The sequence below is a fragment of the Lissotriton vulgaris genome, chromosome 1_2 (genome assembly GCF_964263255.1).
Source record: "Lissotriton vulgaris chromosome 1_2, aLisVul1.2, whole genome shotgun sequence".
NCBI classification, from domain to species: Eukaryota; Metazoa; Chordata; class Amphibia; order Caudata; family Salamandridae; genus Lissotriton; species Lissotriton vulgaris.
Window position 1 is genome coordinate 112,799,170 of NC_141686.1, and position 16,004 is coordinate 112,815,173.

The 16,004-nt window shown below is 43.0% G+C and overlaps 1 protein-coding gene across 3 annotated transcripts in view; it reads right to left on the reverse strand.

The window, feature by feature from the left end:
* TBXAS1 (thromboxane A synthase 1) overlaps window positions 1-16,004 on the reverse strand; it is a 542,795-nt gene that overhangs the window by 143,837 nt on the left and 382,954 nt on the right. For all 3 annotated transcript variants that reach the window (XM_086952948.1, XM_086952950.1, XM_086952949.1), the window contains 3 exons: window positions 14,793-14,944; window positions 12,242-12,372; window positions 3,935-4,234 (listed from right to left, as the gene is read on the reverse strand). In XM_086952948.1, the coding sequence (XP_086809074.1) occupies window positions 3,935-4,234; window positions 12,242-12,372; window positions 14,793-14,944 (583 nt within the window). The remainder of the gene's footprint in view (window positions 1-3,934; window positions 4,235-12,241; window positions 12,373-14,792; window positions 14,945-16,004) is intronic.

A 16,004-nucleotide genomic window follows, 5' to 3' on the forward strand; every position in this document is an offset into this window, starting at 1 on the left:
CAGATTGAACGTATGTTTTCAAAGGATATTTTTTCAGTTAAACACAAAAGATTCCTGAGATAGATTTGAAACAGTAGAACAGGGTCTTCTAAATACTGAAGAAATAGGGTAACCACATTTCATGTAGCAATTTGTCCTCTGACAGCTGTGACTGTAATTTGAGTGGTAAAGAGAGTCCACGGGAGGATATCCGGTGCACATGGGCCAGAAATGGAGGATAACTACTCAATATATGATCAACTTTGATTCAGACCAGTTAGGAGCCCATTACATGAGGGTCGGTAAATGTCCTGGTATCCCCCTTCTTACAAAAGTGTAAGTTACTAGAAAAGTAAGTTTGTGCATACCAAAAACTAGTAAACCTACTCAAACATGTAAGTTACCTTTGTGAATCAGGCCCTCAGTGTTCCTAAGGATCTGTTCTACAGCATGTGTCGATGTCTCTAGAGACACTTCCCAAGAGACCCTCTTCAAAAGATGAAAGCTAATTTCTAAAGCCATGATTTGTAATTGCCCATTATAATATTAACACTTATAATTCAGGAGGATGTCAGGATTCTCAGCAGCCAGGCACTCTAGCGCTGAAAAGTGTTCTTGTTTAGTTAGGCGAATCCAAAAAGTTGCTAGGAGCTAAGCGAGCACTGGCAGGGTTTGCTTTTATTCTGTCCCACAGTTGACCGCCTGCTGCACCGTATTGATGGGTCAATTAGTCTCAGTTAAGTGGACTCTGAATGAAACTTTATTTGGAAGTGATCTCTAGGACAACTGCTGTTGTAAAAGGGGTCCTGCAGATGACATCATAGTCCTGAAACAACACGCATAGTGATATAAGCTTCTCTCCTACCACTCACAAGCCAACCGATGTGGCATGGTCATCAGCAACTCAGCCGTCAAGATCTCAAGTTAATGTAAGCTCCAAATTCTCTGCTTGGCACCTCCACCTGTAGTGAAAATGAGACCCTAGAACTCAAAATGGCTGAAAGTCCCCTGCCTCCAAGTTAATTCAACAGGGCTTCGAAAAAATGTTGTGTCAAGAGATGAGGATCCACAAGGCAGGTGAATCACAACTGGAGCTGGTCTGACCGCTGAGGAACATCAGCATTCTGAGTCGTCCACAACCAGGTGCCTCCAGGACTTCATTAGGTGTCAGCACGTCTATAACATCCTAGCCACTCCAACTTTAGGCTACAGGTGGCACTTTCCACAATTGGCAGTGACACTTTCCTAGATCACAAGCTGGATTTTATCTGCCCTGTACTGCCACTACGTACTCACGCATTAGAAAACTATTCTCTCTTTGCATCCCTTCACAACTGTGCATCTCTTAGTAAACAAGCCAAACATATCTCTACAGCTGTGCATCATTTTGTTTAGTGCATATTCTGTGATGTGCATTTATAGATGCTCGCATACATACTTTTTGATCATGGAAGTTATAAGTAATCAGTTACACTTTAACTAATCTCGGGCACAGTTGTCTAGGAACTGTATGAGGCATAGCATGCAAGGGTTTCTGACAATCGGGTCTGCTGTCATCCTTAACCTTCTTTGACACTTGGCTGCCAGAAGATATAAAAACCTCCCTTCTCTAAATAAAGAAGTAATATCTGTTTATGTTGTCTCAGCTGTCACATGTCATGCTTTGACCGGCTCGTTAGCAACTGAGGCTCTGACAGATGTGCGAAGGCAAGTGGAATAATGTAATTAACAGGCGGGAACACACAAGCCAGAAAACGGGCACCTTGAAGAAAGAAATCCTTATTTTACTAGTCCTCTGAATGAATCTGACATATGAGCAACAACCAGACTCACAGAGATGTCCAACTCTCCCGTGTGATCCCACAATGTTGACTTACTCCATATTGACATTCAACAATGTCGACTGCACAATATAGCAAAGGTAGTGGTGTTAGAACAGTAAATCTATTCTTCCCGGTGTATCATTATCTTGACAATATTGTGCAGGTTGCTATCCTGCAGTCATATTGTTGCAGTTCAATATTTGTCGTGTTGACATCCAAACAACCATCCTAACTGTGATGCTATTCATTGGCTCTTCCTTGCATTGCCAGATCAATGGCTAAAAGCCAACAATGCACCGGCTTTAGCTCTGCTCAGGTCCTGCAGGCTTACAGCCTGTGCCCAAAGGGAAAGGAGTTACAGAAAGTCTGCACGTTAGTGAAGTCCAGTTGCATCTGCTGCTCCCCGTACAGCGAAACTGATCTTCTAGTTCGGGGTGTTGTCTCCCAGAGAGATTTATACTTCACTGTTCCTGGTAGCCTCAGGCCACAGTAACCTTGGGGAGATTTACCCTGGACAGGAGTGAAACCTCCCAGGTGACCTCACATCATATGTGTGTTTGTGTGGACTGGGTAATCCACGAACGACTGGTCCTAATCTGGAGGTTCCAGGAGATTGGGTCAATCTGAGAAGAATCGTTAGACTTCTAGAGTAGATATTTTCTGCATCTGCCTGCTTTGTAATAAACCATCGTTGTGCTCTGAACTCCAAAAGCATTGAGTTGGTTATGTGTTTGTGCATACATCTTTTTATAATCAAAGACTATTTGAGGCACTGACTTCATAAATAGCAGGAATTGAAGGACAGTAGATCGATCCCAAAAACTGTCAAGTAAGCAAGTAAATGCGTTCACACTATGAGGTCCAAATATTTCTATTAACAAAGGCTTACTCATACCGGTGAGCATTCCTATGTTCTCACCTAGATGGGAGGGAGCAGCACCCTCCTTGAAGTTAGCATTGACACCTAGAGGAGAGTGGCATGGCACGGGAAACTTCTAACAGAGGTTTGCTGGAGATTAATAGTACAATAAGGATGTACAAGTAATTGGATAGGGGAAGACTTTATTGGCACGTCTCCCCTTGAGTCGGAAACTCATCAGAATCACCTTGCTTCCTGTGCCCCTTGCGATTTCCCTTAATCGTGCTGCAGCAATGTATCAGGGACACTTTTGTTGAGGCTGAGAGGTGAGGAGAGCGCCTTATTTAAGGACACAAAACTCAAAAGGTAGAGGAAGTTAGATGATCCATTGTATTAATTGAGACCTTATTATTGAGTCACACTTCCCCAGAAATGAAGGCAATGACGAGGAAGGATAGCTGACTAGAACAGTATATGGAGACAGTAGAGGGGAAAAACTCATCGTGAGAAGATTACTAGTCCTCCTTGTGTGTTTTTTTACTACTTTCCTGTGGTGAGTTGTCAGTCATGTAATTGTGCTGAGGGAGTTTTCTATGATCACACCAATGTGGAGTACTGCGTAATATACTGATAAATATTTATCATATTTAGCTATATGTGGAAGCGTTTAACTTTGTACTGCACTCGCTTGCTCTTGCCATCAACCTTGGTATTCAGTAAGTTTCTTGCATTTATGCGTCACCTGGCATTCGACTGCATCGCACTTGCTCACGTAACTCATTCATTATGGTAGAAGGGGCAGAGGTTCTCTACAGAGAAAGAGCACAGCAGAACCTAAGCCTAAGTGTATTGGTCGATGAAAGGCAGAGGGCACAACAGTCCCATCAGTGTTCTCTTGCCTTAAGAGATCCTGCTCGGTGTGGTAACGCTCTGCACAGTGTGATGCCCCGCCCAGTGGGACGCGACCACATGTCTAGCATCCCTCTTGCTGGTAGTCCTTAAAGTTAAAGTAGGGACTGAATAGTCTAATTTGGAATATCCCCTTCAATAGCACCGTTGAAGTTCCTTATGTGGGGAACGAAAGGAAGCTGGGGCTTTCTCAACCCACAGACTACTTATTCTGTAGAAAATAACATTTTTCTAATGCTCGCATGATCATTAAATGTACAAAAGTGCTGAAAGTTGTAGCATCAGCAGGGCATACCAATGCAGTTACCGGTCTTACTTGAACTCTGCTCAGCCAAACGTTGTACAGATTAAAAGGATTCCTCACCTGTCTGTCCGTGAGGGCATCCACTTCCTCGATAAGTTTCTCCTGACATTCTGGATTCGTTGCCAACAAGTAGGTTGTAAAGGAAAGCAGACTCCGCGTAGTCTCATATCCTGCGACTATGAAGACCATAGCTTGGGACAAGATTTCCTTGTCGCTCATGGACTTTTGGGATTTGTCTGGTTCAGCCACTGCAATCGGTGCAGAAAATTCGGGTTTGTTAACAATATCGAAATTCTCCACTTGGATATTACTAGAAACTCTGCGCGTGTTGATCACCAACTGCAGAAAATCATGACGCCTCTGAAAAGTAATCAAATTGTTACAATTCATTTACAATAATGCAAGCTAATACACTTCTTCTTTAACAAGAGGAAACCCTGTGCCAAGATTACAGAAAAACAATCAAGACCATGAAGTTGCCCAATGCCAAGATAATCAAGACCAAGTATCGGTGAGTTGCTGGATCAACGACCACATTCACACTAGCTTGAATCATTGGTAGATTCAGAGGGGCAGATTTATCATACTTTCACACAGAGAAACACCACAAGCCACCTTGCTGCGCTGCGTGGAAGGGAGATGGCAGGAATTCACTGTATTTACCATTATACTGTGCATACAGTTCCTTTCCTTCTGCTGGTGCACTTCTGATTACCCAGCGCCATTGCAGGCATCCTTGAGTCATGTTGCAAGGGTGCCTACGTTGAAGGCAGGATTGTTTTTGAGTAGGAAGTGGCATCTTCTTGTACTAAACCAATCCTGAGAGGCATTTTCGTCTTGCTATGTGTGATGCAGAATGCACCACACTTAGAAATAGGTAACAACGAGGAGAAATAAATATATTTCTCCTCATTGCGCCTATGGTGGGGAGGCGTGCAATTCTAACGCATCCCCAGGTCTATCAATGTTGGTAAATCTGGGAATGCGTCTGAATTCATGGGTGGATGCGCGTGAACACCCAACCATGGTACGTTTCCCTGTTGAAGAGTAACACAGCAGTGATTTACGCTGTCTTGCGTTACTCTAAATGTATCAAGCCACTCAGGACCAGGTGGCCTTGCGTATCTTGATAAATCTCATTTAGGTTTTGCGTTGCCTTTGCGCCCCCTTGCGTTTAGACAGAAGCAGAGACCAGAGGTTACAACTACAGCCTGATGCTCCCCATTGTAACCCCTCTGGCACTCTTGTAAGTGGAACCCCGTGGTAACTCTTTCCCTTTCCCTCCCTCAGGCCTAGTAGAACCACCTCCTTTTTTCAACTTCCCTATCTCCCAAGCCCCTCACTCCGCCAGATGCCCGTTCCCTCACAGCCACCTCACCTAGCTTACAGGACCTCTCCACCCCCTCCACTCGCTTCCTCCCAAACCTCCTTCATTCCTATGTCTCCACACATTCCTCCCCTCTCTCTCCGCCCCACCTCCTCGCTCCTCATCTACCTCTCCCTAATTATATCCTTAATTCCTTCCTACTTGCAACACCAACAAAGACAACTCTCCTTTCACCTCTGATGCACCAACGCCCGCCCCAACCACCATCTTACTCCACCTCTGAACCCTACTCCCAACTCCCTTCCCGTCCCCGACTTCCCCCTGCCTTCCACCACCAATTGCACCCCCTCCTGTTTCGATCGAGCCACCCAACATGCTGTGCTTTGCCCTACTCTCTCTGGAAAATAAGCTAGGCTCTCTCACCTCCTCCATCTCCCAACTTGAAGCTACCATTTCACTTCAAAGTTCCAAGATTTCCACTTTTCCATACACCTCAACTCCTTTGGAAAACACTCGCCTTCCCACGAGATGCACCTCGCCCCCACACCCCATAATAGCAAAGCTTAACCTGTCATCTGCAAAGATCACAAACTCACACAAGCCCTTGGACGCCACCCTTCTTCCACTTTCATCTCCAAGTAGCCCTACTATCTACACTATTCCAACCATCTCCTCTGTCAGAACCTCTCATCCACCTAAACCCTCCCGAGCACCCTCGTATAGGCACAACATCCCTATCACCACTCATAACCCAAGTGCCCCCGTCACCAAAACAGTCTCGAAAGAGCTGCGCTGTCTGCTCCACAACTGCAGATCTGCAATAAAACACAGACTTGAAATCTCTGACACCATCATACTTCACAATATTGACATGCTCTTCCTCACAGAGACCTGGTTCAACGCTACCTCTCGCTCTATGTTTGATCTCCTAGTACCCACAGGCTATTCTATATTTAGAAATGACAGAATTGACAAAGTTGGGGGAGGTGTTGCAGTCATCTTTAGAAACTCCCTTCAACTCAAGGCTTTTCCTAACAGCTCCTTCCGCACTTTTGAATGCCTATCCCCATAACTTCAATTGCACCACCACTCACCCCTCAGATTCCATGCCATTTACCGCCCGCCTTGTAGCGGCCCCTCATTTATGGAGGAACTCACTGACTCAATTAGCGACCAATAATCGCAAAGTGACAATCAGATCTTCGTGGGTGACTTCAATCTCCATTGGGGCTCGTCTCAAGACTCTTCTGCGAATTTGCTGGCCATCTTTCTCTCTGCAAAGGATCTTATCCAACACTGCACTGAAACAACACACTCTAAGGGCTCAATCCTGGACCTTGTTATTTCAAAAACAGGCATGCTTACTATCGCTACCCCTATTCATGTTGACTGGTCTGACCACTTCCTCATCCTCTCTTCACCTACCATACTCTATAACTCTCTGCCAACCCAAGAGGGCTACCTCCTGGTTCCGTGACACTAAAAATATTGACCTCGGTACGGTACCTTCTGTGAATCAGCTTTGCTATCACTTCCAAAGCTAGACTCGAACCTAGATGTTAACAAACTCATCCTCTAATGCCTCACGGTCCTTGCAGTCCAAATCAATAACGTTGCTCCTCTCCGAAGCAGAAAGAAAAGGCCCACTCCCTCACCACCTTGGTTCAGCAAATCCCTCTATGAAGAAAGGAAGCACCCAAGATGCCTGGAGAAACAATGGAGACAAGCGTCCTCCACCGATAATTTGGCCACGCTTCGTTCAGCAAGATCAGAGTACCACAAGCACATCTTCCTTGGAAAAGCGACGCACTTCAGAGCCCTCCTCGACTCAGCCAAAAATATTCTCAAAAAACTATTCGATCTCATCAAGAATCCAAACTGCTCTCCCCCAAACTCCAAGTTGGAGGATTGTACAAAGAAAGCAGCGGAATTCGCTATATTCTTTGACGAAAAAGTGAAACCACTTGTTGATCAGGTCAGTCTTCCTACCCCTCCAGCCATTTGGCAGAGCTTTGACCCCATCTCCGAAGATGCCCTCCTCAAATGCATCCTCGAAACAAAGCCCTTCAACCATTCTCTTGACCCCATCCCTAGTGCCATTGCCACTGACTTCTATACCAACCCTCTGTCCTATTGGACCACTTTGGTTATCCTCTCCATCTGTAAAGGCTCCCTTCCTGTTTCCTTCAAAACTGGGCAGGTCACCCCTCTGCTTAAAAAAATCCACTGCTGATGCGAACGACCGAATAGTCTTTCATCACCTTTGGCGGTAGGTCAAGGTGTTCCTCAAGGCTCTATACTTGCACCCACATTTTTCAATCTCTATTTAGAACCATTGGCAAATCTCCAAAGTAAATCTGGGATCCACTATCATCTCTATGCAGACGACACTCAAATCTACCTCAAAGTTGCCTTCACTCACGATCTCTCCATCCTAAGCTCTACTCTCAACTCCATTCAAAACTGGATTTTAACTCATCAACTGATTTTGAATTCCTCTAAAACTGAATTCCTCCTCCTCTTCTCCTCACTTTCTCCTCCCCCGGTTCAATCCTGGATGGATCAGATGAATCTAATTAACAATAAACCCATCATTGTCGACAGCGCAAAATTCCTTGGTGTCATACTCGACACAAAACTCAATCTACTCTCCCACATTAATTCCACTGCAAAGTCTGTTCGATACCAACTGCGCCTTCTTTGGGGGATTCGTCACTTCTTCCCCGGAGCATGACCTTAAAACCATGGTCCAATCGCTGGTTCTCTCCAGACTGGACTACTGCAATTCTCTTCTTACTGGCCTTCCCAAATCCCACCTGTCCCCCCTTAAATCTGTTCTCCATTCAGCAGCTCATTTCATATATGGGACCAAAAGAAGCGACCACATCACACCCATTTTATCCACCCTCCGTTTGCTTCCCATTGAGGCGAGATCTATCTACAAGACTGCCTGTATCACCCACAAAGCCTTGCACTCCTCCTCTCCTTGCTATCTGGCAAATAAACTGAAACTCTCTGGAGGCTCTAGACCATCACGTTATGCGGAAAATCTATTGCTTGAACCTCCCACTTTCAAGAAGGAAAGGACAATGGCCCAATCCTTTTCATGCAACGCAGTGGGAATCTGGAACTAACTTCCGCCTCAGCTCTGGACCACCACCTCTTCCCAAGTTACGCCCTCTCCATTATCTGAAGATAATCCTTCCTTTATAGGAAATGCTGTTCTAAATGACTATAGAAGTGCCTTCCCAATGTGTTCTTGTGGTTTGAGAGTCTGCCATTTATTGCAGTACTATATTTCTACTTGTATTGTGTACTCTTTTGTAACATGCACTCATCACTTTCCCTCTGAAATGTATCGTTTGCTACCTCTTGTATTTTGTTTGCTCTTGATACATGCACAATTGCCACCATTGCCTCATGTAACGTAACGTTTGTTCTTGTGTTTTGAGTATCTGCCATTTAGCGCAGTAATATACCTCTATTTGTACTTTGTACTCTTTTGTAACATACACACGTCACTTTTTTTCTCCCTCTTGTAACATATCGTTTGCTGCCTCTTGTTTTTTGTTTGCTCGATACATGCACAATTGTCCCTATTGTATTATGTAACGTAACGTTTGCTCTTGTAACATGTTGACTTGTAATTTTTCCCCATGTTTCACTACTGTTCCTATCCAACAGTTTTCAGCCTACGAAAAAGCGTGTTAACATGAAACAATACAAGACAAATCAAGGGTCGGCAGGACTGCCGCGGACCCTCTGGGTGGCCACATATTTTCCAATGTTTCTGGAGAAATTCTTCCGACATCAGCAGGAGAGATCTGCATTCCTCAAGGTATTCAGACACTGCAGATAAATAGCTTCTAGGTGCCCTTTGATGTCCAGAGATAGCGCCTCTCCAGGTATCAGATGGGGACGCGGTTCAGTAAAACACTTCCAAACGTGTCTTTTTGATGCACGTTTGTAACATTGCTTTCCATAATTTGTCATTATTGTTATTCTTGAAAGATAATATTTTGGACCTCTCGCAGGTCTTTTGGGCTTCCTTGAAAACTTAGCTTACAGTTTAACATCACGCTTGCACCAAAAAGGACTAAAGCTCTCTACCACATTAAAAAATAATAACTAACGCTATATGGGAGAAAACCCAGAAGAAAATGTAGTAAAATAAAAAAAACACCCCCCACGCAACAAAAAAAGTGCCAAGATAAGGTATTGTCGAGTGGCAGTTTTGACTCATCGAAGGTAGCGCAAAGGGTTAATATGTCTGCTGCAAAGAACGTATACTGTGCAGATCTCAGAACAGTATTTTATTTGCACTGCTCAGTGGAATAATGCTTTTGTCACAGATCCTTTTGTTACTGTGCAGTTCATAAGTTACAATCACAATCAAACACCTTGAGCTATGAAGTGCCATCAAAGAGCTGCATGCAAACTGGACAAATAAATAAACCAGGCACAAACTCACTGACCAAGTCCTCCACATGTTCATCTTAGAGGATCTCCCACTGATGTATTCTCATCTTGTATGCCCTGTATCTGTACCTGTAGTATGTAACGTCGAAGTCAACTTTCTCTGACCCAAGAACTACTCGCTATATTTCCCGCCAAGGTACTGGAAATAAGTTGCTTTTTCTGGTGGAAACTCCGGGGCATGGTGGACTAAATTCTGTGGCATGAAAAAAGTCTCATTATGCACAATATTTTGTGAGTAAAGGCAGTTTATGTGGCATGTTTTAAGTCATTTTTTCATGTTTGTGTGTTGATGTAAACCAGATCCCAAAGCAATTCTTGGTAGTTTTGGCTGCACACTGCACTCCAAAGATAATGTAACTAAAGCTACCTGTGCTATTATCATATGGAATCTGTTTATTGATGTCATAACTACACTTTCACAATTGCTTTACTGACCTTCTTGCTTTCTAAAATTTGCTTGAAAATGCACCATTTGCCCACTCTTTTTTCAAATTTGTCTCGGGGGTAAGCATGGGCAGAAAATCCGTTCCGCTCGCGAATTTCGCGGATTTTCGGTAAATTCGCAATCCGCGAGATTCGTGAATATACCGCAAAATCCGCGAACGGGACGGATTGGGTCAAAAGTTCAAGCTAACTTTTGTAACTCTTTTAGAATGGCGCCGGCCAGCTGCCAGAGCCATTCTAAAATAGTTACAAAAGTCAGCTTCAACAGGAAGCTCTAATAGGTAAAGTAAAGCAGGTGCTGCTCAAATTCAGTTATACAATCATTAATCACCCCAAACGTGGGGTGATTAATGATTGTGTAACTTAATTTGACCTTCAACTGGAGCACCTGCTTTACTTTATCTATTAGTGCTTCCTGTTGAGGCTATTTGTAGCTATTTTAGAATGGCGCTGGCAGCTTGCCGGCGCCATTCTAAGTGGGGCTGAGGGCAGAAGGGCACAGAAATGAGTGGTACAGAGGGCAGATGGGCATAAAAAACGAGAGGGTGGCAGTGATTAAGCAGGCAAAAAAAAAAACCCCTGCGAAATGGCAAAGCGCCTCGCGAACACCCGCAGACACGCAGAGCGCCTCGCAAACACCCGCAAACACGCAAAAAAAATCTGTGAATTGGCAAATTTTGCAGATTGCCAATTTGCAAATCCGCAAATTGCCAATTCGCAAAATTCGCCCATGCATACTCGGGGGTGGGGGTGGTTGCTACGCTCGCTCCCCACTTAACACTCTAAACTTTTACGCCCACCACTTTCAAATGTCACCTGCCACCACTGTTATAATGTTGAGAAGCACTCTGACAGTTCATTATACAGCACTGGAATTTGGATGGGCTTTGACTGGTATTTAATCTATGAAGTGCCTTTATATAGCATCTCTGGTGCAATATTTAAAGCTAGCGTTATTTTTCATGACTCAAGCTGATGAGGAAAATTTTTCCACTAGGGGTTCGTCTCTTGTAGTCTTATTACTGTTAAACAAACATGGTTTGCTTCTCTCAATCTATGTAACTGGTATAGCATTTTCTAGTGGACCAATGAATGCCTTTTCTGCAGCTGAATAACGCAGCTGCACGCTATGGTACACCTTCAAGGGTTGTATTATTTTAATAACCCTCCTTCCAGTTTCTCTCTAGGGCCTATGCCATTTTCACTCATACGATTAAGCCTCCAATTTTCAATTTTTACTTGCTGCTACATATGAAGAAAAATTTTGTTTACTGGTTTGCAAAACAAGTTCCAGGCCTTTCCCTTCGCCCCTTGTGTTGTTGTTGAAGCCTCAGATGGCCTAGTGTGACAAAGGAGATTTTCTAATGTAGTTTACACTGAGCAATTCTGTGCTGCAGATACACACACATTTAAACAAAAATAAGGGGACCCAATTAGGTAAGCAAGAACCTTGGGTATCAACTTGTATTAAGGACAATGGTCCTTGTAAGTAGTAGATAGAACAGAAGAAATGAATTTAGAACAGAATCAATTCTATATAGTTGCTATCCAGCAGGATAGTAGGATTTAATCAAACTTGATTTTTAGATATCAAAAAACACAGAACACTATACAGTGGAATACATTCTTCATTTTGCCTGACAGTTTTGTTTAGTTTTTTATGTTTCTTATGGTTTTATGTTACTATTATTATTTTTTCTCACAAACTGACTCACTTTTATGTCCTTGGATACAGGAATGTATTCCACTGTATATTGTTCTGTGTTTTTTGATATCTAAAAATTAAGTTTAATTAAATCCTACTATCCAGTTGGATACCAACTATATAGAATTGATTTTGTTCTATATTCATTTCTTCTGTTCTATCTACAACTGACAAGGACCACTGTCCTCGATAAAAGCAGACACACAAACAAAATGTCAGTACTCGAGACCATGTCATGAGTTTCCACCGAACTTGTTCTGCTGGTAAAAAGGGAAGATGGCAGATAAATGGACGGACTATTGTTAGGAGTGGTACACCGTTCTGTTCTACAAAATTTACAAATGTAAATAAAAGAGAGAAAGCAACAAAATGACAGAGGCTGTCAATTTAGACCGTCAAAAGGGGATCTTACTTTTGTCTCCGCTTGTTGTTCTCGCAAGGAGATGAGGTCCTTTATGAGGTTGCTAAAGAACCTGTTGATCTGTTCCTGCTTCTTGCTGGGTAGAAGGTACAGAAGGAAGCTGATGACGTGTGGAAATGCCACTTTAAAGACAAAAAGACTAGCAAGGTTAGCGATAGTTGATATCCAGGTGATTATCTTTTTGACTTGAACATCATTCATTTTTGCAGTTAAAAATTCATACAGCTAATCGGACTTTCTTTCCAAAACTCTATTGACACTTTACAATTAGTAGAAGTGGCAGATAGATTTGAATCAAAATCGTGGTCGACACAGAGAGGAAATCCACACAAACTCTTTGAGACCTTGCTTAGTATCTGCATACTGAAGATGATCCTTATTTGTGGTGGCAGGGAGTGCAAGACTCTTTTGCGTGTGCTATGGACGCCTCACACATCTAGCAATGAGCGATATACTCAACCAAAATCAGCTTGGTCGGAAGGGAACACATCTAAGTAATCTGCATTGGCTCATAGGACATTGTGGGCAGTTGGAATACATGTGGAAACCCTCTAGGATTGTTAGAGATTGTTAAGGGCTGAATATATATGTTTAAAGAAGGGGATTTAAAGACCTGCTGTTGAGATTGCAACTGGCAGAGAGTGCTCTGGTCAAAGATGATGCCTACCAGGGAGTGTCTAACCACCATACATTGGGTCCTACTCTACTTCTACCTTCCTGAGGATAGGAACATTCCAGTGATCACATGCTCTGGTGAGGATTAGTATTTGACCCATTCTGTTGCAGCCACAAATGCTCCTCAGCCAGACAAGCTGATTGGGCTGACTGCGCTGCTTACAGCATGTCTGAAACTGGGATCTAAACCTGCAGGCCATCAATATCCTTGTTCGAAAAACAAAAGAGTGGTGGGTGGAATGCCGGATTTATTTTCACCCCTGCTATTACGCTACCAGGATTACAGTACTTTGGTTTTTACCACTATTTCCTTCTAGACAGAGATCAGCAATATGCAGATTAGGCTTGGTCCAGCCTCAATAGGGACAGTCCAGCCCTGACTCCTACGCAATACCCTCTCTAGCCAGGAACACAAGCACTGCCAGGCTAGCCATTGCCTATAATGGCCCCATCAGGGAAGTGCGACTTTGTTCTAAAGGCACGGGCGGGCATGGCGGGCACGGCACCCATGTCTAAGCCTACCTCTCATACTCATTCTGAGAAAAGCAAACAAGTGATTGGTTGAAAGCTTGAAATGATCTCATCTACTGGTAATTACTCTGACCCCTATCCAGTCCATCATTTGTACCCAACATTCTATAGGTATGCCCAGAAGCAAGTCCCATCCTCACTGTGTGATTGGCCTAGATGTTTGGGCTGGACTGTTCCTACTTGAGCATGTCCAAGTCTGATTTGCATATGGTAGGATTCTATCCGGGGTAGCACAGGGGGCACAATATGATTGACTTGACTCCAGCACAAGTAATTACTAATGACTGAGACTAATTCAAACATTCCACGTATAAATGTTTGTCTTTTTCCCACCAATTTCCCAGTGGCACTTCCGTTAATCTCTCCAGGCGATAATCCCCAGCAGCCTCAACGATAGGTTAAAAAGGATTTAACTTGGTCTCAAACTAGCGGTTTAAGTATATCAAATCCAGGATTTTCATGTTTTGGAATAAAAAAGTGTGGGTTTTATCAGTTAATCTTGTCAACAAGCCTATTCTTTTGAAAGCCAAATGTGTATTATCATACCTGATTCCTTTCCTTGTTGGGGAGATTGGTGTTCATACAGTCTTATTAATTCATGACAAGTGCTATATTAAATGAAGCCTACACGTGTAGGGAACCCACTACGATTAGAGGATGAAGATCCTTCCTTTCTTCATGAGAATTTATGCTGTAATATTGCCAAAGAATGTGGGTCACGCTTAATAAGTTTAGAGAGAAATTCTACCATTAGCCTCCGCAAGTATTGCTAGGGGGATGCCCACCAAACTACCAATACTTATCAGGGGAGTGTGGCCCATGCAGCTTCACAACAACCTTCTTGATCATTGGAAGCAGATATCCTTCAGTGGGAGGGTGTACAATAAACTATGGATGGCAATTTGGTGAGCTTGGACTGTAGTAGCATTTCTAGTAAGCACTGCTGCCACATTTACAAGATGCCCAATCATGGAGACTATGGTAGGGATATTGTTTCCACCACTTATTTCCACATCTTCAATCAGGCAAAAAAAAGGCAACCAGAAAGATTTGCGAAGAATACTGTAAGGTGTGCAATATTACTTTGAAACATCAAAGTAATTTCCACTACTGTCGCAATCCATGAACCAGGAAGAATGTCTTGTAACTGAATTACTGCACGGTTTTATCCGCTCCGCCCTGCATTTTCATGAGCCCATGAAAATGTAGATAATCATTTTTTGGGACATACATAATTCATTATTTGCTGAAATCCTACAGTAATCGAATTATTGCTTCAGTAGTTATCGGATAACATGGTTTAGTGCCGTGGAATCAAAGGATACACAATACTTACTGGCTAGGATCAGGAACAGCTTGACAGGAGTAAATAAGTCCAAGAACATTTTCACATGTTTGATGAGGGAGTGATCCGGGTTCTTTTCAGAGTCAACAACCGTACCAAACACCAAGCTAGCAACGATGTCCATGGTCAAACCACTATAATACCTGGAATGACAAAGATGTTTGACTAAGTTTCTCCTTACCAAGTCCTGTTGGTCAACCTGTTACATAGATTATTCAAATAAAATTTGCTCATGTGCAGAAAAGAAAAGATGTGCAATCAAAAAACACAGCAGCAGATTTGATATTGGTGATGCATATTATAAAACAGCTGGAACATGAATGATATTGAAGGCTTCCCTTAATTATTTGGCATTAGGTGCTATTTTAATGACCATTTACTGAGAATTTCTGGAGGCCAAGGCCAGCTGTATCACTTGTAACAATCAAAGTTCTCAGAGCAGTAACCGCAGGATAGTGAAACCTACCCACTTATGAACACGTTGAAAGAGCAGACTGTGTTCCTGTGAAACCTTTATGTGATGAAGAGGCCAGTGAGGAGGTCAATCAGTTGAACCATCACAAGGCAGTTGTCCTTGCTTCTTCATCATATGCTCCAGAATCAAAGTCCAGCATTGAGAGGAGACCCCCAAATACATGTATTACATTTTGTGTGAGATGGTTCTTGGACAATAAGACCAACCTCTACAGGCTCTCCTCTTCACCCAGGGCTTCTCAGCTTACTCTTCATTGCCCAAGACCATGAGTGGGATCCCTTTAATGTTTAAACTCTCAACACCATGGAATTCTAAGATTTCACCTGCACAACCAAATGACTAGCGTTGAAGCAACAATTCTGCAAGTTTAGAACAAAAATAGTTCCTGTAAGCTCAACGAAACTGTAGACCTAAAGAATGCTCTGTGTTTTCTTCCATGCAATTTTACAACAACCCTTTCCACTTTTCTCCAGAGAACTGTAATAACTAGAATATGTCAAACATGGTTCGAGGAGTAAAAAAGTGTAAAAATAATAAGAAGGAAATTGTTTTAGCAAAAATAAAATATGACTGCTTCATAGTATCAATATTTTACATTTTGCTGGATTTCTCTTTCTGCTGCCTTACTGAGAGTACATTTGTAATAGTAAATTGCGTTTTCAGGGTGGGAAATATGCACAAGAGGTATGTGACCACACCCACAATTCTTCATATTCATGAGAAATCAC